This window comes from Protopterus annectens, chromosome 4.part0, assembly GCF_019279795.1.
Source record: "Protopterus annectens isolate FY-2018-M chromosome 4.part0, PAN1.0, whole genome shotgun sequence".
NCBI lineage: Eukaryota > Metazoa > Chordata > Ceratodontiformes > Protopteridae > Protopterus > Protopterus annectens.
The window spans coordinates 659,211,939-659,237,222 of record NC_056733.1 but is presented as its reverse complement, the minus strand read 5'-3'; the positions used below and the strand labels follow the sequence as shown (position 1 = coordinate 659,237,222).

The 25,284-nt window shown below is 40.0% G+C and overlaps 1 protein-coding gene across 1 annotated transcript in view; it reads right to left on the bottom strand.

The window, feature by feature from the left end:
- Window positions 1-273: 273 nt before the first annotated feature.
- Window positions 274-25,284, bottom strand: part of LOC122799507 (BRCA1 associated protein) — an 815,197-nt gene continuing 790,186 nt past the window's right edge. The window contains exon 12 of the mRNA XM_044068621.1: window positions 274-1,092. Coding sequence (XP_043924556.1) covers window positions 735-1,092 — 358 coding nt within the window. The 3' untranslated portion in view covers window positions 274-734. The remainder of the gene's footprint in view (window positions 1,093-25,284) is intronic.

Sequence of the window (25,284 nt, the reverse complement as noted above, 5' to 3'; positions counted from 1 at the left end):
TTCACATCTGACTGATGTACTTACTGTGATTTCCATCAAAATAATACCGTGAAGTAAAAAAAAAAACAAACAACAGTCATACAGAACTCTGCCAGAAGGACTCTGTCAAAACAGAGAAATGTATACAGAGGTATTTACAAAATACGTAGCTAACATACTGTCATGACAATGGGAGATTTGCAAACATCTATGCACAAATTTTCATAAAATCATTTCTTCTGGAAGTACATCTTCACAGGAATTCAGGCAACAAGGCAATGTTCCACACCACAGTAAGGAAACTATTTTTTTTATTATTTTCTCATTTTTCATGAGTTCAGTGAAAGCATATATATACTAAAATTAAAGTGCTATAAAAGAACAAATAGGTTTTATAGGTTTCTTATTCTTCTGTAAACAAAAATTTAAAGCTATATTTTACAACACCTTTCTAAAAGGGCACATTCATCCTATAAATAAAACTTCTTAATTCTGACTATGTTTAGAAGATTTTTACAAAAGAAAGCAGCTTGAAGTTTCTCAACAAAAAGTCCATCTTAAGAGTCCATCTGAAAAAGCTAAAAATAATTAAAATAAATAAAAAAGACATTTGGCATAGAGTTACATTTTAGTGAAATATTTCATTTAGTATATTCTGTTTGTCAAATTAAGCCAATGGAATACATCCATGGTTTTAGTCTTCATGGCATATAAGTCACATCAATGGCTCAAGAAAACAATGGTATGCAACACATTTACTTTCCTCTTTTGCCTCGTCCTTTTCTAGAGGACAGTTTCCCTGAACTTCCAGAAGGTGGTGAATTGGCAGAAGATGCAATATTGATCTGGCCTTCCTGAATTTCCTGCCTTGTGTCTGCAGGCATCTGGTTGATTTTCTGTTGTGCTTCTAGGTAGAACATGATATCACGTAGTTGCTCTTGAAGTTCTGTGATTTGTAGATCTTTCTGCTCACTTTTCTCTCTGAAAAACTTTTCTTCCTCTTTTAGTTGGTTTTGAAGCTGTACCTGATTTGATCGAAGGCACTTGTTCATCTCTTGTTCCTCTTTCAATTCACCAGTGAGTTTCAAAACCTTTGCATTCAGCTGGGCACATCTAAATGTAGAAAAACACAAACACACAGAATAAGTAAGTTTCCTGAATCATACTTAAACCTACAGTGCTATTTGATGATATTACATGTACTATAACACAGTACACAACACTCAACATTAAACAAACTGCAAAGCACCAATGTTGGGAAGTAACATGATTTAATGAGTGAAATACAAATTTTAATTTTTCTCCATTCAAAAGAACTCTACAGTCACCATAATTTAAAGTACTAACAATGGGGAAAGAATAAAGAAAAATAAAGTGAAATACCCCAGTGATGATGTCTGGCCTTAACCTTTTATAAAACATCTCTACAGACAGTATGCAACCCAGAAATTCTATGAAAGCGCAGAACACAGATTAATGTTACCCGAGATATTGAGACAGGAAACCAAATAGAAAAGAAACAAGAATGGTTTGAGGGTTAAAAAGGACCCAGAAGTCATTCATAAACTGTATACTGGAAAAAAAATAAGTTAAACTGCTCCATTAAGATGGTCAGCTTCAGACACTTGTTAAAAACAACAATGTGTCTTAATGCCCTCCTACAACATCAAGTTCCCTCAAACATCTAACATGTTCAGGAAAAGGGTACATGTCTTCCCGCCATACGAGTGACCTCCACTAGGAAATAGCGACAGAACTCTACCACCTGTCACACAAATACAAAATGTAACATGTAATATTATTTGCACAGCAAATCACAGCACCACCGGCAATCTGTGCAGTACAGCACATTTCAATTACATGACTATTGCACATTCACTGCACATGGGGTTTATATTAGGAAAAAAACTTGTTTGATGCTAGGATGATGAGCTCAGCTGAGCCACTCCCTCTGGCTCTCACTTGCATCCTTTATCTTACCAAATTTTTTACAGTAGGAATAAGCAGGTGAAGAAGCAATAGGAGGACATACTAGGTTGGAAACCAAAGCAGCTAGACTACATAATGCAGATGAAGGATAAGCACCTCATAATGTTTTCTAAAGGTGTTCATGTGTTTTTTCAATCTGGCAGCAATAAAGATAAGACAAAACCAGATACCACTAAGAAGCACAGGCTGTACCATGCTTCTTAACATGAATAACCTTCCTTTTAGCTTAACCCAAGCCTATGACTGTGGATGTCAGCTTGGGATAACTGTTCCTATTTGAAGAGTAAAACTTAAATATTTGAAGATATACATAGTTTTGTATGTTAGTATTAAGTTAACAAGTTTTAGGGGTATATTTATTTTTTGTCTGAAGGCTTTCAATAAAAAAAAACGTTTTGTAAGATGTGACATAATTCCAAATGGAAATGCCAAGAAACAACTGTAGAAAAGATCAACCTGCCAAACATTACTGTATGCATTAACACAAAAGCTGGAACTAAATACTTAACAAAAAAGCTGTTAGACATAAAAGGTGGGGATAATAACTTTTTAACATAATGATGCTTTCTATATTATCTTTAAACATTAATGGTCTCACAGATAAATACAAAAAGGAGAGAGTAGTGAACTATATTAACAGAATGTACAGTGCAAATAGCTATGCCACAGGAGGCACATTTGGAAACAACTCAACATGTGAATTTGATAAAGAAAGGCTTTCAGGATGACTATTCAACCAATTACTTAGGACAAAGGAAAAGAAGAGTACTTATATTAATTGCAAAGATTAGCTCCAATAGTGAAAGAAGAGGATAAAAAAATGATAATAATGGTAGATTTATAGTACTAAGGGGCTACTGGCAAAGGAGGAGGATTACACTGGCATGTACTTATATTCCACCTAAAACTGCTATAATGGAGCTTAAGAAAATACCGAGAGAAATAATCAACTTTCAGCAGGGAATAATACTTACAGGTTCATAGGTAGGTACTAGGCTATCTGCCTGAAGGCATTTATAAGCCTAGCCAGAATGTGTTGGCTTTCTCCGCCCCCTTAGATTAGTTCCCTGTGCCTCTGTCCAGTAGAGCTACTGAAGTGATCCCCGGGGTAAACTTTCTGTTTCCCATCCACTCGTCAAGGTTTCTTTTGAAGAGTGTTAGCGAGGAGCTCTGCCTAATGTAGATTGGGATCTTGTTCCAAAACATGGGAATTCTCTGGGACAGGAATCTATCCCTCCAGCACGTCCTATTTATTGTTGTGGTGAGGTTTAGATCCCTAGAGCGTGTGGCTCGAGGGGATAAGGTTTTCTTTAGGTGGAGCATGTACATCAATTCTGGGTTGGACATGGCCTTGTATGTCAGGCAGAGATCACCTCTGAGTAGGCGGTATGCAACCGAGTACAGCTGGAGATTCTTCAGTCTAGCTGCATAGGGCATCTGTTTGAGGCCAGTGATCCCCTTGGTGAGGTACTTCTGTGGTCTTTCCAGCTGTTGCAGGTGTCTTGTAAGGTACATCCCAAAAGGGGCATTGTACTCTATAATGGGTCTGATGAGTAATGAGTAGAGGGGCACAATGACCTCTTTTGATCTGGATGAGAACCCTTTTGTCATTAGGTGGGCCACGTAGAAGGATTTTCTAACCACTTTGGCAATGTGATTATCAAAGGTGAGATTACTATCTACTTGGGTCCCCAGATCCCTTATTACGGTCTTTCATATTTAGGGGACTACCACCTATGTGGTAGTTTGTGGGTACTTTGTTTTTTCCAAAGGGGATGACTATGCACTTTTTGGCATTTAGCTTGAGGCCATGATTTTGACACCAGGTATCCGTCTCAGTGAGACCCTTCCCAATGTCTCTGTTAATGAGTTCCATGATGATGCGCTCCATAGCCTTGCAGACCAAGCTAGTCAGGCTTATAGGGCGATAGTTCCCGGGGTCTGTTGTGGCTCCATCTTTGTGGAGTGGAATAACCATTGCTGTGCGCCACTCTATGGGTATGTAGCCTGTGGAGAGGCTGAGTTTGAACAGTGTGTTTAATTGAGGGGTTAGTTCGTCTTTGAGCTCGTGTAGGACACAGCCTGGGACATCGTCTGGTCCTATTGATGCTGTGTTTTTGTTTTTGGAGAGGGCTGTTTTAACCTAAGTGTCTGTGATTTCAGGGACTCTACATTCTTCTGGTATGGTTATGGGCCCTTTTAGGGGTGAAAGGGGAGGTGAAGATTGCGATGAACCTGCCTGCCAGGATGTTGGTGATATCGGTCGGTTCACTGTATTTTGTACCATTCTGTACTAACTCTGAGCATTGCCACTTAGATTCTTGACATAGCTAAAGAATGCCTTGAGGTTATCTTTGGAGTCCTTGGCAATTTTTCTTTCAAAGCTCGCCTTGGATGATTTTATGAGGGATCATAGTTTCTTGCAGATACTGATCAGGGATGTCTTCCCTTCTTGGGATTTTACTCTTTTCTGTACTAGTTTCCTTCTTCTATTGTATAGCTTATTTATGGCAGGAGTCCACCAGACTGGTTTCCTTTTATTGGAGGAGTGAGTCTTGGTTTTGCTTGGTATGGCATGATCCACGTGTTCTTGTAGGTGTCCATAGATTGCATTAGTAAAGGATTTTGCAGCTTGTACAGCGTTATCCTTCAGCAAGGTGGCTTTGAAACCTTCTACCTCGGTCTTAAGTAACATGAAGTTTGCTTTTGAAAAGTTTTTCACGGTGGTTTTCTTGTCCGGGGGTGGGGGTGGAATGTGGATATTTAAAGTGATTTGTTTATGGTCAGATCTAACCAGCAAGGGGATGACCTCCGGTGTGGAACACCGGTCACCCATGCTGGTGATGACCAGGTCCAATATGTTGTCACCTCTGGTGGGAGTGTTGACCAGTTGAACCAGGGCGTTTGAGTTTATAAATTCTAGGAAATGTTGGGCAAGGGAGTTAGTCTCTTTTCATGTAGTCCAGGGAGGTACAGCTCAGGTCATTCACAACAACATGGACTATGACAGAGTCATATTTGTACTTGTTCTGGAGTGACTTGAGTGCTTGTGTTATGTGGCGGATCCTGGCACCCAACAGGCAGCTAACAGTAACCTTCTCCTTATTCAGTCTAGTGAGTGGGACGTCAGTGTGCCTGACTATAGAGTCACCTATTACTAGCATGTTGGGTATGTTATTTTGCCTTAAGGGCTGTGATTGCATGGCACACTGATTTTGTTAAGTATGTGTTTCATGATTTGTGTTGGGGGGTGGATGTTGCCTGGATGTTTGCTTTGGAGGTCTCTGTTGGTTTTGCAGATTTTTATTTAGAGCCTCCGAGTACGTTTTCATGTATTTATGTGTGTTTTTTGCCAGTGCTGGTTTAATAGGTCTATGTGACACTGGTGGTGTAATGCAAGTATTTCCCTTCTCCTCTTGACTGTCTGATCCAGTCTTGGGTTGAGAGAGCTTAGCCTCCAGTTTGGCTGCATAATTGCATCTCTCGCATGTATTAGTGTTTGGTGGTAGGAGGAGGGGGTTTTTGTCTGTGTACACGAGGCAGTTGTAACATTGCCTCAAAATGCACAGATTCACCAGTTGGACTGGAGCGTACACCTGAAACTGCCCTTTGGACATACCTGGATAGGTACAGTGATCTGTTTTACTGGATGGCTGGTATGGTTGAATAGAGAGCCTTGTCCTTCTGTACAGTACAGGAGGGTCTAGTGCTAGGGTTTATAAGTGCTTGCTATAAGTTTTGAGCAAGTGCCGGGCTGAGAAATGAATGGCTTGAGTGCTTAAGTTGAAATTTTGTCTAGTTCCAAGGGAAAAATTGAAGAGGAGACTTTGTGGAGCCGGGAATAGTTTTACCCTAGCTAACTGGTGCTGTCCGGGCAAATAATGTATTTATAGCATGGTAATGAAAGAGTTAGAAATCAGCCCAAAATGGCCAATAAACTATTAATTTCTGGGCTGAAACCACTCCTCCAGGGACAGATAGGCTGCTCAAAGCTCCCATCTCTCACAGGTGAAAAGAAAAACTTCCTTCTATACAAGTAAGGTATGGGCAAACACAAAAACTTGTAACACAGCCCTGAATTCAACACTAACCTGAAAACTGGACTATACTAGCTTAGAAAGGCAGGAAACAAGTATATATTTTTTCAGAAAATAAAGCAGATACACTCAAAAAAACACTTTAAATGCACAGAAAGACACTTATTGTTATATATCGCAGATCAGAGTTGTAGTCAATGCCCCTAGTAATAAATTAGGAAGAAACACAAATACAGTAAAAGCAGATGAATAAAGTGCAATATATATATATATATATATATATATATATATATATATATATATATATATATATATATAAAACAAACTGATTTAAACAAGTTACCCAATTAACCAGAAAAAAAGCTCAGAAATGAGCCCTGTTCCACCAGTCTTCCATCAGACAAGTTCTAACTGCACACTCCTGCTACTAGGGTGCAGGGGAGCCTTCTCCAAAAAAAGATGGCCTGGATCAGTGCTCAAGTTATACAAACAAAGGTAGATTCAGCAGGCCTGAATCTGGTCTATGCTACAGCAACAAGGCGCACCAATTTCAGAAAGAAACAGTTCAAATAAGCAGGCACAATAAGCCTGTGACCAGAAATTCCCAGCTCAGAAGGGCAGAATCCAGCCTCTCCTCCCACAAGCGTGCAGACCACAAACCTTCTAAATGTAAAATAACTGGCCTGAAGCCCAAGTGCTTAAGCCAGAACTAATACACTTCTAAAATAGCAGACACTGGGCCTTCAATCAGCAATTCCCAGCTTAGAAGGATGTAAGCTACCCGTTCTGCCACAACAGTGCAGACCACAAACCTTAATGTAAAACAGCCTGTATGATGCCAAAGTGCTTAAACCAAAATACTTAGAATAACAGTTACAATTTAATCAGGCTACTACCAAGCAGTAATAAAAGCAGCAGAATAAATAAAATTGAGTACTTAAAATTGAGTACTTTTAAGAAAGATGGGAGAAAGGAAATTCACCCCAGGGATCATGTCAGTCGCCCTGCTAGACAGGGTTCAAGGGAAGTAAATAGTGTGGTAAGAAATAGCCAGGGAATTGTTATGGCTAGGCTTGTATAGGCCCTAGGGCTGATAGCCTAGTACCAACCTATGAACATATAAAAGCAAAATAAAGTATGAGGAAACACAAATACAGTAAAAGCAGATGAATAAAGTGCAATTTTTTTTTTAAGTGCAAGGAGAGAGGAAGGAAGAACCTAAGTGGTCTGGCCTTCTCAAATCTTCTCTCTCTATTAAGTAGAGTGAACACTAGACTCAGAATATGATCTCACTGTACTCGGTTATGTGAGCAAATGAGATGGACCCAGGAGGAGTGCTCTAATACAGACGTACAGGAGGGGCGGGCAATTCCAGAGCCACCAACACAGGAACAGGGAAGGTGGGTGGGGAACAAACTGCAGAGACAGACACAGCACACTGTTCAATGAAACACACAATTAGGAAACAGAAAAAATGAAAATACAGCACTTTTAAAACTGCAAGTTTGTACTTAAAAGAAGACTAAAATACACTACTGCAAGTTTTATTTAACTTCAGCTTCTAATGCAGATGTTTGTAGCCAAGCAAGTCTCTCAGGAGTTGAGCATACAATGATTTCTCAAACTTTGTGGCTAGCACTTAAGGTACAGAGGAATCCTTCTAGGCTATTAAATATCAGATAACAAAGAAGCGATAACACCACCCCCTCTTATAGCAGACAGACACACAGCACACTGTTCAGAAACACACAATTAGGAAACAGAAAAAATAAAAATACAGTACTTTTAAAACTGCAAGTTTGTACTTAACAGAAGACTAAAATACACTACTGCAAGTTTTATTTAACTTCAGCTTCTAATGCAGATGTTTGTAGCCAAGCAAGTCTCTCAGGAGTTGAGCATAAAAAAATGGGGATTGGAATTTGATTTGCAGCAGTGAAGATGTGCCTGAGGGGTCCCAGAATGGAAAATATAACAAAGAAGGGTAGATTTTTGAAAAATGTTATGACAATATTTGCATGGAAGATGTGGCTTCAGTAGTAGCGGTTCAGAGTGATTTTACACATTATTCCCTAAGACACAAAAACTAGCCTAGGCTAGACATAATTTATTTTTCACAGGAAGACATGGACTTAATTTAAAGTTTTGATATGCATCCAATAACTATTTCACATCACGTGCCAACAATAACTACAATAAAAACTCAGAGTAATGAAATAAAAATGAGACACTGGTGCTTTCCCACCTATCTGTTGAAAAGGAGGAATTTAAGGAATAAATAGAGGCGGAAATTATTCAGGAGCTATTAGAGAATATATAAATTTCTTTTGAATATATAGCTAGGGGAGTTGGGAGAAAATTAGAGTTTGAAAATGGGGTGAATGAAAGAAAGGGAGATATGGTTAAGAAGTAACAAGAATTATTTAGAGAGACTAACAAATGTTAAAGTATTGCAGAATAGGGGGAATGTCAAAGAACAAGTGGAGAAGCAATTGCAGAATGCGAAACAGAAAAGGGAATACCTTGATAATATGCATGAAAAGATTGCTGTTAAGTAACTGTTTTTTGAAGTTAACTCCTGAGCACAAAAACTTTTAGCACAACTACTCAGGCAACAGAAAGCAGAAAGGGCTGTCGCCAAGATTAGGGAACCTATAACAAGGAAGATAACAAGAGATCCCGTAACACTGCTAGAAATATTTCAGAAATTTTATGAAAGTCTATAAAAAGCAGAAAAATATGGAAATCAAGAAAGAGTAGAAATGGAAATGTTTATGGAAGAGTTAAATATGCCATGGTTAGAGGTAGAAGAGGCTCAATTACTAACAAAATAGGAGGAGATGAGATAAAAATGGTGACATATAACTGAGCTACATGAAAGTTCCCAAGGATAGATGGTATTCCTGTGGAAGTCTGGAATCTAGGATGGAAAAAACTGATAAAGATCTGGAAGTTTTTCTTTAACAATATTTAAAAAGTAGGAGAAATACAAACATCCTGGAAGAACGTGCTGGTGTAATACCTAAAGAGGGTAAAGACCAATCAGATCCAGCTTCATACAGGCCCATTTCAATCCTAAACCATGATTAGAAAGTGTCTATGTCTATAATGGCTAAAATAATGGCAAAGGTGATGCCAAAATTGATAGATATGGATCAATGTGTTTTTTTGGAGGGAAGGCAAACATTTGACAACATTAACAGAGCACTGATGATCCAGAGGGAAGCAGAATGTAAAAAAAATACCACTGTTGTTGGTTGGTCTTTATGCATAACAAAGCATTTGACAAAGTAAGCTGGGAGTTTATGAGTAGGGCTATGGAATCATTTGCATTCCCTGATAAAATTATAAGGCTGATTGGACTTCTAAGATGGCTGCAAATTGAGTAACAGCTTAATTGTAGCTCTTCCAGTGTGAAAACAGAAACTTAGCAGAGAAAGCCAGTCGACCTATACTTCTATGTATATTTCATAACTTGCACTGCTTGGATGCCAGGAAAAAAATACACAGCACCTGAAAGAAAATCAGCTACAAAAGGTCATGGAAAAACACTGAATAGGAAAAGTACTGCATCTGTTCAACAAAAAGCAGTGCAACTCCAGATATGATTTCCAGTAACCTAGTGGAAAGTATAAGACACCTGCATACAGACCTGATTAAAATAAATGAAACACTGAGGGAGTACATCAACTCAAACAACAAAAGTCTGGAAAAAAAATAGAAAAATCTTTAAACAGATACTCAGATGAGGTGATAAAACTACAAAACTCAGAGGTCGAAATGAAGAAAAGGATGGCTGAATACGAGACTGCACAAGAAGAGATATTTCAAAAAGTATTACAATTAGGAGACTACATGCATAGGGAAAACCTGAGATTTTCTGCTGTACCAGAGAAGCTGGAAAGAACAGACTGTACTAATTTTATGAAAACACAAATAAGCAACTAGACTGGTATTCCACAACAGGATTTGTTAAATGAAAGAGCACACTGTGTGTATACTCCAAACCTGGCTATGAGAAAGCAACCTAGACCTTTAATATTAAAGATGCAATCTTATCAGCAGATGGAGTTGATTCGACAAAACTGTGGCAGAAGGAAAAAGTACTAAAAGTGGGAGACAAGACAGTGTTTGTGGAGACTGACTACTCGTACACCAGGCAGAAGAGTAGTAAATTTATTCCACTGTTCAGGGAATGTCGAGAAGCAAGTATGACATTCAAACTGTTGTACCCAGCTATCTTCAAAATATTTTTCACTGGAGGGACAATAACATTTTTTGATGAAGTACATGCTAAGGAGGAAATAGAAAAGTTTGTCCAACTAAAAGTGAGCAGTGAAACAGAATAAGATTTTGCTTCTTGTTCTTCTGGTAATAAAGAACACAGAGAGACTATGAAAGTAATACCTTTTCCAATGTTTTAATGGAAAATTCTTGCGAGAAGAAAAAAAAACAAGAGACTCAACTAGAAAAATCAAGAGCATCTTGGAAATGAAGCAGAGGCAGGATCCGACAGATCGAGATGAACAGGAATAAAACCAGTAACTTGGAAATTAACAAATGTGGGATTACAAATCAATAATTATATTTGTGAAATGTGTCAGAACAAGCAAATCCGGAAATATTGGACTTTGTTAAATTTTCATGGGACTCTATAAAGTATATGCCCTACTTCATGTTATTAATGTTCAGAAAAATACTTGGGAGAGGGGAAGAGGAGGGAGGAAGTTAACTGTAAGTGAAACAACATTTTTCTTAATGGTACTATTTTAATAGTGCATGATTTTCTTTGCATGCTATACAGTAAAGTTTTCTCAATTATTTTTAAGTGCAATTGTGATACTAATGTAAATAGGTGTGCCCATTTTTTTTTATTTCTCCTTGTTCAGTTTTGAGAAAGGTAGGCACTGCAATGTTAAAACAAAAAAAAAAAAAAGAAAAGAAAAATTAGTGTGCTTTTTCTCATTCTTGCAGAGGGCAATAACTGGATTAAAGTCCTTAGCTTGATCTAGTAACAAGTTTTAACAGAAAGTGAGTAAATGACAAAGCATAGTGAATATTATAAGGATTTTTTTCTAGTAAATAAATGTATCAGTTGCAATTTTGTTTCTGGTCCCTATGTCTCTAGGAGACAATCTGATAAAGAGAAATGGCTAGGAGATAATGTTCACTGCAAGCATTCAAGTGTTTTCCCAGCTGAGAGCTATAAAGATAAGACAAAACTGGACAGGACTTAGAAGCACAGGCTGCACCATGTGTCTTAGAATGGATAACTTTTCTTTTAGGTTAACTCAAGTATGTGAGTGTATCTGTCAGTGTGGAACATTTGTTCCTATTAGGAGGGTAAAACTACAACATTTAAAAATATACATAGTTTTGTGTGTTATTACTAAGTTAATAGGTTTTAGGGGGTATTGGGGTGTTTTTTTTTTTGAGGGCTTTCAATACAATAGGTTTTGTAAGATGTGACATAAGCTCAAACTGATATGACAAGAAACAACAGTGTAAAAGATCAACTAGCCAAACAATGTATCCATAGGTTCATAGGTAAGTACTAGGTAGCTGCCCTTTCAGGCCATTTTAAGCCTAGTCAATTTCCCCTAAAAGGTAAGAACCAAATCCTGTGCTTTGTGTTTGTGTCTGCGAGGTAAACACCTTAACCATTATGCCAACTTCCAACCCATGTAACACAAATGTTGAAACTAGACATTTAACAAAAAAGCTGTTATACATAAAAGATGGGAATAATTTTTTAAGACAGTGGGTGCTTTATATAGGTTCATAGATTCATAGGTAGGTACTAGGCTATCTGCCCGAAGGCATTTATAAGCCTAGCCGGAATGTGTTGGCTTTCGCCACCCCCTTAAATTAGTTCCCTGTGCCTCTGTCCAGCAGAGCCATTGAAGTGATCCCTGGGGTAAACTTTCTGTTTCCCATCCACTCGTCAAGGTTTCTCTTGAAGAGGGTGAGCGAGGAGCTCTGCCTCTCTCTCTCTCTCTCTCTCTCTCTATATATATATATATATATATATATATATATATATACCTATAATGTCAGTGGTCCCACAGATAAATCAAAAACAAAAAAGAAAGAGCAGTGAACTATATTAAAAAATGTAGTGCGCAAATAGCTATGCTTCAGGAGACACACTTGGAAAGAACTGAACATGTGAATTTGATAAAAAAAAAAAAGGTTCCTAGGATGGTTATTCAGTGGAATACCTGGGGCAAAGGAAAAGAGGAACACATATTAATTGCAAGAGGAGCTCCAATAGTGACAGAACAGAATAAAAAGATAATAATGGTAGATCTGTAATACTAAGGGGCTACTGGCAAGGAAGCAGGATTACACTGGCATGTATATATACTCCACCAAAAACTGTTATAATGGAGCTTAAGAAATAATCAGCTTTCAGCAAGGAATATTACTTACAGGTGGGGACTGGAATTTGATTTACAACAGTGAAGCTGTGTTTGGGAGGACCCAGAAGGGAAAATTTAACAAAGGAGGGTAGATTTTTGAAGATGTTTATGAAAATATTTGGCATGGAATATGTGAATTCAGTACTAGGAGTTGGGAGTGATTTTATAAATTATTCCACAATATACAAAAACTGTGCTAGGCTAGACAGAATTTACATTTCACAGGAACATGTGCATTTAAGTGAAGGTCTTGATATGCACCCAATAACAAATTCAGATCATGTGCCAATAAGTACTAAAATAAAAACACAGGGTAATTAAATAAAGATGAGACACTGGCACTGTTCCACCTATCTGTTGAATTGAGAGGAATTTAAGGAATGGGTAGTGGAAATTATTCAGGAGTTATTACAGAAGATAGAATTTTCTTCTGAAAATTTAGCTAGGGAGTGGGATAAAATGAAAGTGGAGTTTAAAGATAGGGTGGAAATAAAAGAATGGGAGATACCATTAAGAAGTAACAAGAATTATTTAGAGGGACTGACAAATGTTAAAGTACTGCAAAACACGGGGAATTCCACAAAACAAGAAGAGGAGCAAGTGGAGAATGCTAAACAGAAAATAAGGGATAACCTGAATAATATGCAAGAGTTTTAGAAAGACTGCTGTTAAGCAACTATTTTTTGCTAATAACTCTAGAGCACAAAAAAAAACTTTTAGCATGATGACTCAGGCAGTAGAACGCTAAGCTTAGGGAGCCTATAATAAAGGAAGATCACAGGACATCATGTAGAAGTATTAGAAAATATTTTGGAAATTCTATGAAAGTCTGTATAAAGCAGAGAAATATCAAAATCAAGAAAAGGTACAAATGGAAATGTTTATGGAAAAATTAAATATGCCAAGGTTAGATGGAGATGAGGCTCAGTTACTAACAGGATAGGAGAAGATGAGATAAAAATGGTGGTGTATAACCAATCTACAGGAATAGATGTTATTCTTGTGGCTATTTGGAAGCAGATGAAAAAACTGATAAAGATATGGAAGGTTTTAACAGTATTTAAGAGGAGGAGAAGTACCAACATCCTAGAAGAAAGTGGTAGTAGCTGTAATACCTAAAGAGGGTAAAGATCCATCAAATCCAGTTTAATATATGCCCATTTCAATATTAAACATGATTATAAAGTGTTTATGTCTATAATGGCTAAAAGAATGGCAAAACTGATGCTAAAATTGACAGATATGGATCAGTGTGGTCTTGTGGAGGGGAACAAACATTTGACAACATTAACAGAACACTGATGATCCAGAGGGAAGCAGAATGTAAGAAATTACCACTGCGGTTGGTGGGTGCTGATGCAGAGAAAGTATTTGCCAGAGTAAGCTGGTACTTCATGAGCAGAGCAATGGAAGCATTTGCATTTGCTGGTAATATTATAAGGTTGATTAGGAGGATATATGAGGGATCACAGGTGAAAATTAAAGTGGGTACGTTCCTCTGACAATTTATTCTTGAGCAGAGGAACCAGGCAGGGTTGTCCTCTTTCCCCTTTGTTTATTTGCATTATATTTAGAACCAGTGGCAATGAAAACAACTGACTCAAAAATTCAATGATATAACTGGTATGGTAGTAAAGAGAAGCTGGGTCTATTTGCAGATGATATTATTTTATACCTGATAAAACCAGAAAAGTGCATTACAGTGTTGTGGAACATTTTGAGACAGTTTAAAATCTTTTCGGGACACACAATTAATGAAGCTAAAACAAAGGTAATAGTGGCAAATGATGTCCCACACATGGATTGGTTCAGCAATATTCATATTTATGGGGACCATGATAAAATGAAGTATTTAGGACTATGGATTACAAATTACTCTGGTGTGGCAGCTAAGGATATGCGAGAAGGGACTAAACAAAAGATGATACAAAAAACTGAGAAATTAGAAGCCGTTTCATATGGATATGGATAGTAAGCTACAAGCAGGTAAAGTATTTTAGTCCCTTTAGTCTTACACACAGGTCAGGCATATTTTTAACAACCACAGGAAAAGTTGTGGATAGCAATTAATAAAGAGCTGAAGGAGTTTATCTTGGAGGGGAAGATAGTAAGAGTCAAGTGGGCTACACTGATTCTTCCAATAGAACAAAGCAGATTGGGATTTACCAATTTAAAGCATTATTTCAGAGCTACACAGTTGATACTCCTATACATAGCACAAGCAGAAACCTATAATTCAAAGTGAAAGGGATGATGGATAATGATGAAACAGGGGGTTAAACTCGAGGAACAAGACCAGACTGGGATTTTGGATGCAGACCTTTCGGAAGAATAACAATAATCATACAGAATATTATATTCATAAAGTAGTAGAACACAATCTAAGAACTAAGCCAACATGGGAATGGAGAAAGGAGGTATTGCGAGCAAATAACTAGAGAGGGAAAGGTAATATAACGTGAAGATGCAAATAATTTATTTAGAGTGTAGGTTAGAGCTTTCCTTCCCTATCAAGGTTTGATATCAAAGTATAAGCAAAGAGAAAGAAACTGGGGGTCCTAAACGAAAGACCAGCACTGGTAGAGCTTTTAGTCGAATCTAGAACGGAAACTGTTGTTAAAAAGGAATAATCAATACAACATTCACAATACTGTATGACAACTATAAGAATCAGTCAGAGGAGGTTAGAAAGGACTGGGAAGAGAGATTGGATACGCAATTCCTACAGAAACAATGGGGGATATATGTTTGTCTCACAAATATGGAATAAAATCTAGAAGATTTAGGACTTTTGCTTGGAAATGATTACATAGATATTTTTATACCCCAAGTAGACTCCACAGAAATCTTCCTCAGATAGACAGAAAATGCTGAAGATGTGATGGGGAAGAAAGAGGTAATTGGAAATTTTATTTTCTAGGAGTGGAATGGGTTGGCAGATTTTAAAGAGTCCCTGCAGACTACTCTATCAGAGATACTGGGTGAGCAAATTGGTGCAACTAGAGAAATAATTTTTCTGAGCTATGATACAGAAATGGAATTGCCTAGACATAGTAAGATCTTGCAGAGTCTAATTATGGTGGCTGCCAAAAAAGCAATTACTAGAAAATGGAAATCAAAGTCTAAACCAGCGGAACTAGAAGAAGTGAATATAGTAAGACAGAGAACAACTGGAATTGGGATCTTTGGAAAAGGGTACGTGCACATTACATAGGAAAAAATGGGAATTGTGGGAATAATACATACAGGGGTGGAATGACGTTTAAAAGAAGGCAGGATTTGAATGAGCTGTGTAATGCTTGACTGACAATGATTGGATAGATTATAAGTGATATATAACGTTTGCAACCACAATTACATCAGTATGGTCTGTGATATAAAATACTTGCAACTTGGACTATGTCAATATGGTTTGTTTTCTTTTATATAAATGTATGATTGCTTACGTCATAACTGATAATTTAATAAAGATGCTTCTTGTTAAAAAATATAAGGTTGATTAAGAGGATTTAAGAGGATATACAAGGGATTGGAGGTGAAAATTAAAAAGTAGGTGGGTTCCTCTGTGATAATTTCTGTTTGAGCAGAAAAACCAGGCAGGGGTGTCCTCTTTCCCCTTTGTTATTTGCATTATTTTTAGAACCACTGGCAAAGAAAATAAGAGACTCAGAAATTCAAGGATATAACTGGTATGGCAGTCAAGAAAAGCTGGCTCTATTTGCAAATGATACTATTTTATACCTGATAAAACCAGAAAATGACATTTCAGTGTTGTGGAACATTTTGAGTCAGTTTCAGATCTTTTCAGGATACAAAATTAAGCAATAGTTGTAAATTATAGGTTCATAGGTAGGTACTAGGCTATCAGCCCAAAGGCCTACGTAAGCCTAGCCAACAAGGTTCCCTGGCTTACGCCACCCAAGAAAGTTATTTTCCTGTGCCACTGTCAAGCAGAGACACAGAAGTGATCCCCGGGGTGTATTTCCTATTTCCCATCCACTCATCAAGATTTTTCTTGAAGAGTGCTAATGAAGAACTTTGCTTGACATAGATGGGTAGCCTATTCCAGAGTATGGGAAGTCTCTGGGACAGGAATCTATCCCTCCAGCATGTCCTGTTTATTGTGGTGACAAGGTTTACTTCCCTAGAGCATGTAGCTCGGAAGGATTGGGATATCTTTAGGTGTAGCATGTCCAACAGCTCTGGGTTTGACATAGCTTTATATGTTAGGCAGAGATCACCTCGAAGTAGGTGATATGCTATGGAGTAAAGCTGGAGTTTTTTGAGGCGGTCAGTGTAGGGCATTTGTTTGAGGCCAGTAATCCTCTTTGTGAGGTACTTCTGTGGCCTTTCCAGCTGCTGCAGATGTCTTATGAGGTACATTCCAAAAGGGGCATTGTACTCTATAATGGATGTAATGAGTGTCGAGTAGAGGGGAACAATGACCTCTTTTCCTGGATGAGAACCCTTTTATGATGAGGTGTGCCATGTAGAAGGACTTCCTGAATACTGTGGCAATGTGACTATCAAAGGAGAGTGTACTGTCCACCTGGATCCCAAGGTCTCTTATCACGCATTCGGTGTTAAGTAGATTGCTGCCTATGTGGTAGTTCATGGGTACAGAGTTTTTACCAAAGGGGATGACACTGCACTTTTTGGCATTGAGCTTGAGGCCATGGCTCTGACACCAAGCATTTGTCTCAGCGAGGGCTTCTGTAGGATGTCCACATCATTTGGGGACTTGACTATGGCTCCTAATTTGCAGTCATCTGCAAACTTCATTAGCCAGAGGTCTTCTGTGTTAGCCTGTACTTCAGAGAAGTAGATACCATACAGGAGAGGTCCCAGGAATGAGCCCTGTGGTACTCCACTTGTCACTGCTTTGAGGTCAGATTTGGAGTCTGCAACTTTTACAGTGTCGGTTCTGTCAGTGAGCCAGTTGGCAACCCATCTTGTGATGTAGGGATTTATACCTAGTTTAGTGAGTTTAGCTATAATTCCAGAATGGGGGATGGTGTCGAAAGCTTTGGCGAGGTCAAGATAGGCTGTGTGAACCACCTTACCCTCATCTATGGCTTTGGTGACTGCCTCAAAGAAGTTGATCAGGTTCAGGAGGCATGATCTGCCTTTCACAAACCCGAACTGGATGGGATCCAGAGTTTGGAGGTTACCAATGTCTTTATTTACGAGTTCCATGATGATACGTTCCATGGCCTTGCAGACCAGGCTCATCAGGCTAACAGGTCAATAGTTCCTGGGATCAGTGTTGGCTCCCCCTTTGTGGAGTGGGATAACTGTTGCTGTGCGCCATTCAGTGGGCACAAAGCCTGATGCGAGGCTATTATTGAACATGGAGCTTAAGTGGGGAGCCAGTTCGTTCTGAAGTTCGTGTAAAACGCAGCCTGGGATGTTATCCGGTCCCATGGATGCTGTGTTTTTGGCTTTAGAGTGTGCAACTTTTACCTGCGTAGTTGTGATTACAGGGACTCTGCATTCTTCATGTATAGATATGGGCTATTTAGGGGGTGAGAGGGGGGTAAAGTTAGCACTGAACCAATCTGCCAGGATGTTGGCAATATCAGTTGGTTCTGTAATTTTCGTGCCTTTGTGCTGTAACTCAGAGCAGATCTGGATGTTGCCATCGAGATTCTTGACATAGCTATAGAATGCTTTGTGGTTTTCCTTGGAATTAGTGGCGATTTTGTTTTCGTAGCTAGCTTTGGAGGATCTTATAAGGGATCTCAGCTTCTTACTGAGGCTGACCAGGAAGCTCCTCCACTCATGAGATTTTACTCTCTTTTGCAACAGTTTCTTCCTTCTGTTGTACAGTTTGTTTATGGCAGGGGACCACCAGATTGGCTTCCTTTTTTTTGGAGGATAGCGTCTTGGTTCCGTTTGGGATAGCATGATCCATGCACTCGTGTAAGTGCTTATAGAGTGCATTTGTGTAGGATTCAGCAGTTGTAACTGTATTGTCCATCTGTATGGGTGTCATAAAGTTCACCACTTCTGTCTTAAGAAGCATGAAGTTGGCTTTGGAGAAATTTTTTACTGTGGTTTCCTTAATGGGGGGTGGTGGCGGGATGTGGATATCAAGGGTGATTAGCTTATGGTCGGGTCGGATCGGACCAACGAGGAGTTGACTTCAGGTGTGGAACACCGGTCACTTATGTTGGTAATGACTGGGTCTAGGATATTGTTGCCTCTGGTGGGGGTGTGGATAAGTTGATCCAGGGCATTGGAGTTTATGAATTCCAGAAAGCATTGAGCTAAGGAGTTGGTACACGAGTAGTTTTCCCAGTTAATGGTGGGGTAGTTGAAGTCGCCCATTATTAGGGTGTTTGGTTGAACCCTAATATTTTTGAGATTTAGACTTCTAGCATTGAGTAGCATTACCTTCAGTTTTTGTTTGCCTGTTCCTGTTATGGTGGTGAATTTGTTATTTGAACCTTGCCTAAAAAAGGTACTATAGGGGCAGCAAGAGCCTTAGCCAGTATCCGGAATCCCAGGGGCGACAGGTGCAGGCCATCTGTGGCAAAGCATCGTGGTCTGTCGACCATGTCATCCCAAGCAGACAGATACTGGATCCCCTTAGAATGACACCAGAAGCTTAGCCAATTGCTGAAGTCAATCATTTTGTCCTTGTACTGCGGTATCATTCTGGGCGATGGGAGAATGCTACTCAGGGCTAGGGTCATACCTGCCTGGGCTACAAGATCGGAGAGCTCTTCCATGTCTTTTTTCATGTAGTCCAGGGAGGTACATCTCAGGTCATTCACACCAACATGGACAATGACACAGTCATACTTGTACTTGTTGTGGAGTGACCTGAGTGTGTGGGTTATGTGGCGGATCCTGGCACCCGACAGGCAGCTGACAGTAACCTCCTTGTTTAGCCTGGTGAGTGGGACATCAGTTTGCCTAACTATAGAGTCACACCTATGACTAGTGAGTTGGGTACGTTGTTTTGCCTTATTGGCTGTGGTTGAGTGGCACACTGAGTCTGTGGGCTATGTGTCATTTGGGTTGTGTTGGGGGATGGAGGTTGCTTGCGTTTCTACTTTGGAGGTCTCTGTTACTTAGACAGATTATTATTGAGAGCCTCCACAAATGTTTTTGTGTTACTATGTGTGGATTTTGGTGGTGTAGATTTAGTGAGACTATGTGATGAGTGTGGTGTGGTGCAAATGTTTACCTTCTCCTCATGACTGTCAAGTTCAGTCTTGGTTGGAGAGAGCTTTACCTCCAGTTTGGCTAGATAAGTGCATCTCTCACAGGTTGTAGTGTTGGGTGGTAGGAGCAGAGGGTTGTCTGTGTACATGAGGCAATTTCTACATTGCCTCAAGATGCCCAGAATCATCAGATAGACAGGAGAGAACACTTGGAGCTGACCCTTGGACAAGACTGAATAAAAAACTATTTTCCTCTAGATAAGTGAGGAAAGTGAGTACAAGAGCTGTTTTTCTCTAAGCAACTGAGAAAAGTAAGTACAAAAACTGTTTTCCTCTAGGTAATGAGGAAGATTGAGTGCTATAGTAATTAGTAGATTATTTAGTGCTTAAGAATCAGTCAGATGAGGTACCCACACATGAATTGGTTCAGCAGTATAAAAGTTATGTACTCACCATAATGTTCCATTTATGTTGTCCATTTTCATTCTTCCTCAGCAACTGGGTTTGGATCCGACTCGGCCATTATTTTCAGCTCATGGCCACTAGCAAACTCTCGAGCTCCTCCTTACCCATAATTCTCTATCCCCTAACATACCTTAGATCTTGTTTGCTGGCTTATAGTATCAAAAGAAATACTAGCATCCTGGTAACAGAAAAACATATCTGGAGCAGAACATAAGTAACAATGATTCCCATAAAAAGTTCTTGTTCTTCCAAAAGTCATTAGTTCAAAGGCAGGGGGTTGCTGTGAGGGATGGGAGGGGAGTTGAGGAAGAATGAAAATGGACAACACAGATGGAACGTTATGGTGAGCACACAACTTTTTTTTGATATTGTCAATTTTTATTCATTCCTCAACAACTGGGGCAGAGTCCCCAGCTACCTGAAATCCTGGAAAAACTCTAAGGAAGGATATTCATGAGCATTGCTGAGCTGAAAGCTGCTGTTCCCCTTGAGACCAGATCCAATTTGTAATGAGTAATAAGGGTATGAGGATTAGCCCGAGTAGCAGCCACACATATATCATCCATAGAAGCCCTGGATTAAAACAGTGATGGTGTTGCCATGGACCTAGTTGAATAGGCTCTCAAAGGTTTTGGCAAGGAAAGGCCCAGTTTGTTATAGACAGGCTATACAATCGATCAGCCATTTGTCTAAGGTTACCTTTGTGACTGGCTTGCCTAATTTGGAAGCTGCAAAGGAGACAAACAATTGATCTGTTTTTCTGAAATTTGTTGTTCTATGTTAAGTAAAAATGCAATTGCTTATGAACATCCAGTAAGTGTAACATATATTCACCATTGTTTGTAAAATTTGGAAAGAAAACTGGCACATTAATAGTTTGGTTGATGTTTGATTCTGAAACCACCTTAGAAAGGAAGTAAGGACTGGTTCGTAAAGTTATGCTATCCTTATGAAATACTAACTAAACAGGTTTAGAGGACAGTGCTTGAAGTACTGACAGTCTTCTAGCAGAGGTGATAGTTTTCCAGGTCAAATATTTTAGCTCGTATTTAGCTGCTGGTTCAAAAGAGGAATGAATTAAGGCCTATAATACCATATTTAAGTCCTATGGCAGAGCTGAATCCTTATAAGGGTGTCTCAAAAGAGGGGCACCCCTCAAAAAGGCCTTACAAAGTTTAGATGAAGCCAAGGAGGAGGAGTTTTCAATCTCAATGTGAAAATTAGAAATGTGAGCTAGCTAGTTGTACCCTAAGAGTTGAGAAGCTGGCTCCTTCATTGAAAATCATTGCTAAAAATTCAAGGACACTATGCACTGGTGCTGAAAAAGGTTGATACATTTCTGCTGCATCCAAAAAACAAATCTCTTCCATTTACTTCTGTAAAGTTCTCTTGTGGAAGCTTTGTGGGAAGTCAAAAGTATATGACGAACAGGGGAAAACAACATATACTGTCTGGCTATCAATGGAGATGGAGAAACCATGCGGTCAGTTTTAGGTTTGAGATATCCACGTGAATCATTCCTGTCAGGTGAGACGGAAGGTCTGGAGTTGGATCCAGAATCCAAGGAGGGTAGACTAGATGAGGCCAAAGAAAGGGAAAACAAATTTGTCGAGGCCACAATGAGCAATGAGGATGGTTTTGCTCTTCAACTGGGATGCTTTCTGTAGAAATTTGGGGATTAAGGGAGTTGGGGATAAGCATAGAGGAGACCAGAGGGACAATTATGTAGGACAGAGTCTCTTGTTGACACCCGGGTGGGGGGATTAGGGCAAAGACCATGCGATCCTTGTTAAGGGGAGATGCAAATAGGGCTGGCCCCAATGGCAGAAAATCATTTTGCCACTTACTTGTTGAGAGACCACTCATGAGGTAGCAGCATGGACTTGCTCAACTTGTCTGCTATCATGCTGAATTTCCATGCTATGTGCATTGCTATCAGAAATCAGTTGGAAGTGATCGGCCATTGCCAAACTCTGACAGCTGCTTGACACAAGGGGTAAGATCTGGTTTCTCCTCATTTGCTGATGTACCAAACCACACACATACTGTCTTGTCTGGATCACAACTGTCACAAAAGGGAGAGAGTCTCGGAAAGCCTGCAATGCTAAGAGCTCTGCTCTCATTTACACAACAGTGATATGCACAGTATCCTCCTCGGGGGACTATGTGCCTTGGACTGTTTTTCTCAGGTCACTATGACCTTGGGATAAGGAAGAATGACGGGATGGCCTTGTAGTACCTGATCTGTGCAGATCCACCAACAAAGATATCTTTTGCATGCTTGGGTAATTCTTATCTGAGTGGATATATGCTGATGAAGAATGGACCACTGAATTGCTAACATCCACTGAAGAATCCTCATATGAAATCTTGATAGGGGAACTACAACTATCCTTGCAAACATTGATCCTAAGGCCTATACAAACAACTTGGCTGAAATTGAGGAATTCTGAATTATCTTTCTGGCCTGGAATCAGATAGTTTGTACTCCTGGAATAGGAAGACAGGCTGTCACAGATACTGTGTTGAAAATTGCTCCTATGAATTCCAATGTCTGAAATGGTTGTAACTGAGATGTGTTGTAATTTAAGTTAATCCCAAGAAGGGAGCAAGCCTGGAGTACCTGGTCTAGAGCTCTTATCAGTAGATGCCTGGTTGGAGCGGATATGAGCCGGTTATCCAATTATGGAAACACTCAGAATCTGTGCAGTCTCAGATGAGCTGCTACCACTGCCATACATTTGATGAACACTCTGGGGGCTGTGGTGAAGCCAAAGGGTAGTGCCCTGAACTGGTACTGACTGGCTCCCAGCCGGAAGCACAAGTACCTTCTGGATTGTCTGTTCATGTTTATGTGATAGAACCCATCCTGAAGGTCTATCGAACACATACAGTCGTCTTTGCACAAAAAAAGCAGAATGTACTCAACTAAGACCATCCAGAACTTGGTGTGCTGAACTGATCTGTTCAGGTTGCTGAGATCCAAAATTGGTCTCCAGTCCCATTTTCATTGGCGCTAAAAAGAATCTTGAGTAAGTTCCGGATTCTATCTCGTCTGTTGAGACCTTAGAGGATTCTTTTTCTAGCAGGTTTTCTATTTTTAGTGCTGCTGATTTCCTCCAACTGCGTGGAACACTGGGAGTTTTGCATAAAGGTGGACGTTGTAGTGAAAAGAGAATTATACAATCTCTGGAAATAATCCTCTGCACCCATTTATTTTTTGTAATGTCTAGCCAGGCTCTCAGGTACAGGGATAAATGACCCCAGACTTCATCCAGAGGTGGACAACTGGACCTCCTTTCAGGAATCCTGGTAGGGGCTGTTAGAGAAGGAATCTCTGAACCCTGGTTCTGTGGGCATCCTCTGCCACATGGGATGTGTCGCCCATTTGAGTTCCCCCTTCTGCCCATGGTGAAACTATCGCCACATGGATCTTGGAAAGGACCCTGGGACTTTCTGAAACATTTTCTGACCTCCTCATCGATTCCTGGAAAAGGTTCTTTGAGGGGTCAACAAATATACAATCACTGTAGACAGGGTCTTTCCATCTTGCATGCACCTGAAGTGTGTATCTTTTACCTTAGGGTCAAAGAGGTTCCATCAAAAGGTAAACTAATGAAGGAGACCTAAAGTGCTCCACAAAGTCACACAAATGTATCCAGGCATGCCTCCTAGTGGGAATGCCTATACCAGCAGCCCTTGAGGTACCTTCAGTCACATGTGAATTGAGCCTCATGGACAAATTAGTAATTGACTGTAGGGTAGCCAACTGCGAGGCCATAGAAGTCTGAGCTGCAGAAGTACTGGTCCCAGTGAGGAATTTTGATAGTTCCTTAATCAAATCCCTCTGCAATCTAGTGAAGTGTGCTAAATAATTCAGTGATCTGAGTGTAAATGTCGTTGAAGCATAAATACGCTTCCCAAATCTGTCCAACACCCTTGACTCCATGTTAGGGGGGATGAACAGTAGAATTCTGTTCCACAAGTTCCTTCTTGGTGGCTGCTGTCATGACCATGGCATCTACAGGTACTCCCTTGCTCCAAAAGTCCTTTCCTTTAGGTGGTGCCAAAATCCAGTCTGGTATCTTCAGGATCGGTTCAATTGTTTCTAGTTCGTTCCACATCTCCCTAGAGATCAAGTCAATATGCTTGTCGGTGGGCTGAGTCAAGCAAGAGGTGGACAAGCCAGCCGCACAGACCTCTTGGGAAGGGTTATCGATAGACCAACTACCCCTATGCTTGAGGATCTCTAGGACGTCTCCAAATGAGAAATCATCAGGTCGTGATCTTGGGGACGCCTTCATATCATCAAAATTGGTATCGTCAGTGACTAACTCCTGAAGGGAGTCTTAAGTGTCACCTCTTGCACTTCCTCTTCCTAGGGACTTCTTCGGTGGGATGCTCTGGAGGAATATCTGAAGAAATGGTAATACCCTGATGGGTAGCCTGGAGACTTTGGGTTGGCTGTTCCTGTGCAGTACAGATGTTCTTCATTCCACATTGCTGCAGTCCTAACTATTGGGTAGTCCGCTGTCCAGTCGGCCCGAATACCAAAGTATATGGCTGACGTCGGTCAGGGCGCATTAGACTGACGTCAGTACGTCAGGGTACTAATGCGCATGACCGACGTCATATCCTCAGTCTTTTTTGCCGCATGGTCCGATGCAGAAGCAGTTTTGCGAGTGCAGGTTGGCGTTCTGAAATTTTCTGAAGTCGGAATTTCAGACCGAATCAAAGTTGGCTAAGTACCCCGTTGGGGAACATTTTGGTTTTTTCTTGCCTCAGTATTTAACCGGATGTCAGAAAAAGTGAATAACTGTATTTCTTGTGGGAAACAGATACCTCATAGGGATTACCATACCTTGTGTATACCTTGTTTAGGGCCTGAGCACGACGTTGTTGGATGCCGCTCTTGTGCTAGGTTTAACAAACGCACTATTAAGAGAAGGTTAGACTGTGCCAGGTTAGTGTTTGGGAAGCGTTGTAATTATAAAATGCCGTCGGATGCTCCGACGCCCGCTTCGTCCAAAAAGCGCAAGGACAAAACCGCAAAGCCTAGGGTTGATGAACCGGCAGTCCCGGACGTCGGTTCTTTAGAAGGCTCAGTGGAGCCAGAGGTTTTGCCAGGAGTTTCTTTGGAGTCTCAGGCAGAGACTTTACTGTTACAGGATGTGCCTTCTCAGGAGGTAGGCCAGGCTGAGGGGCTTCTCAGGTAACTGT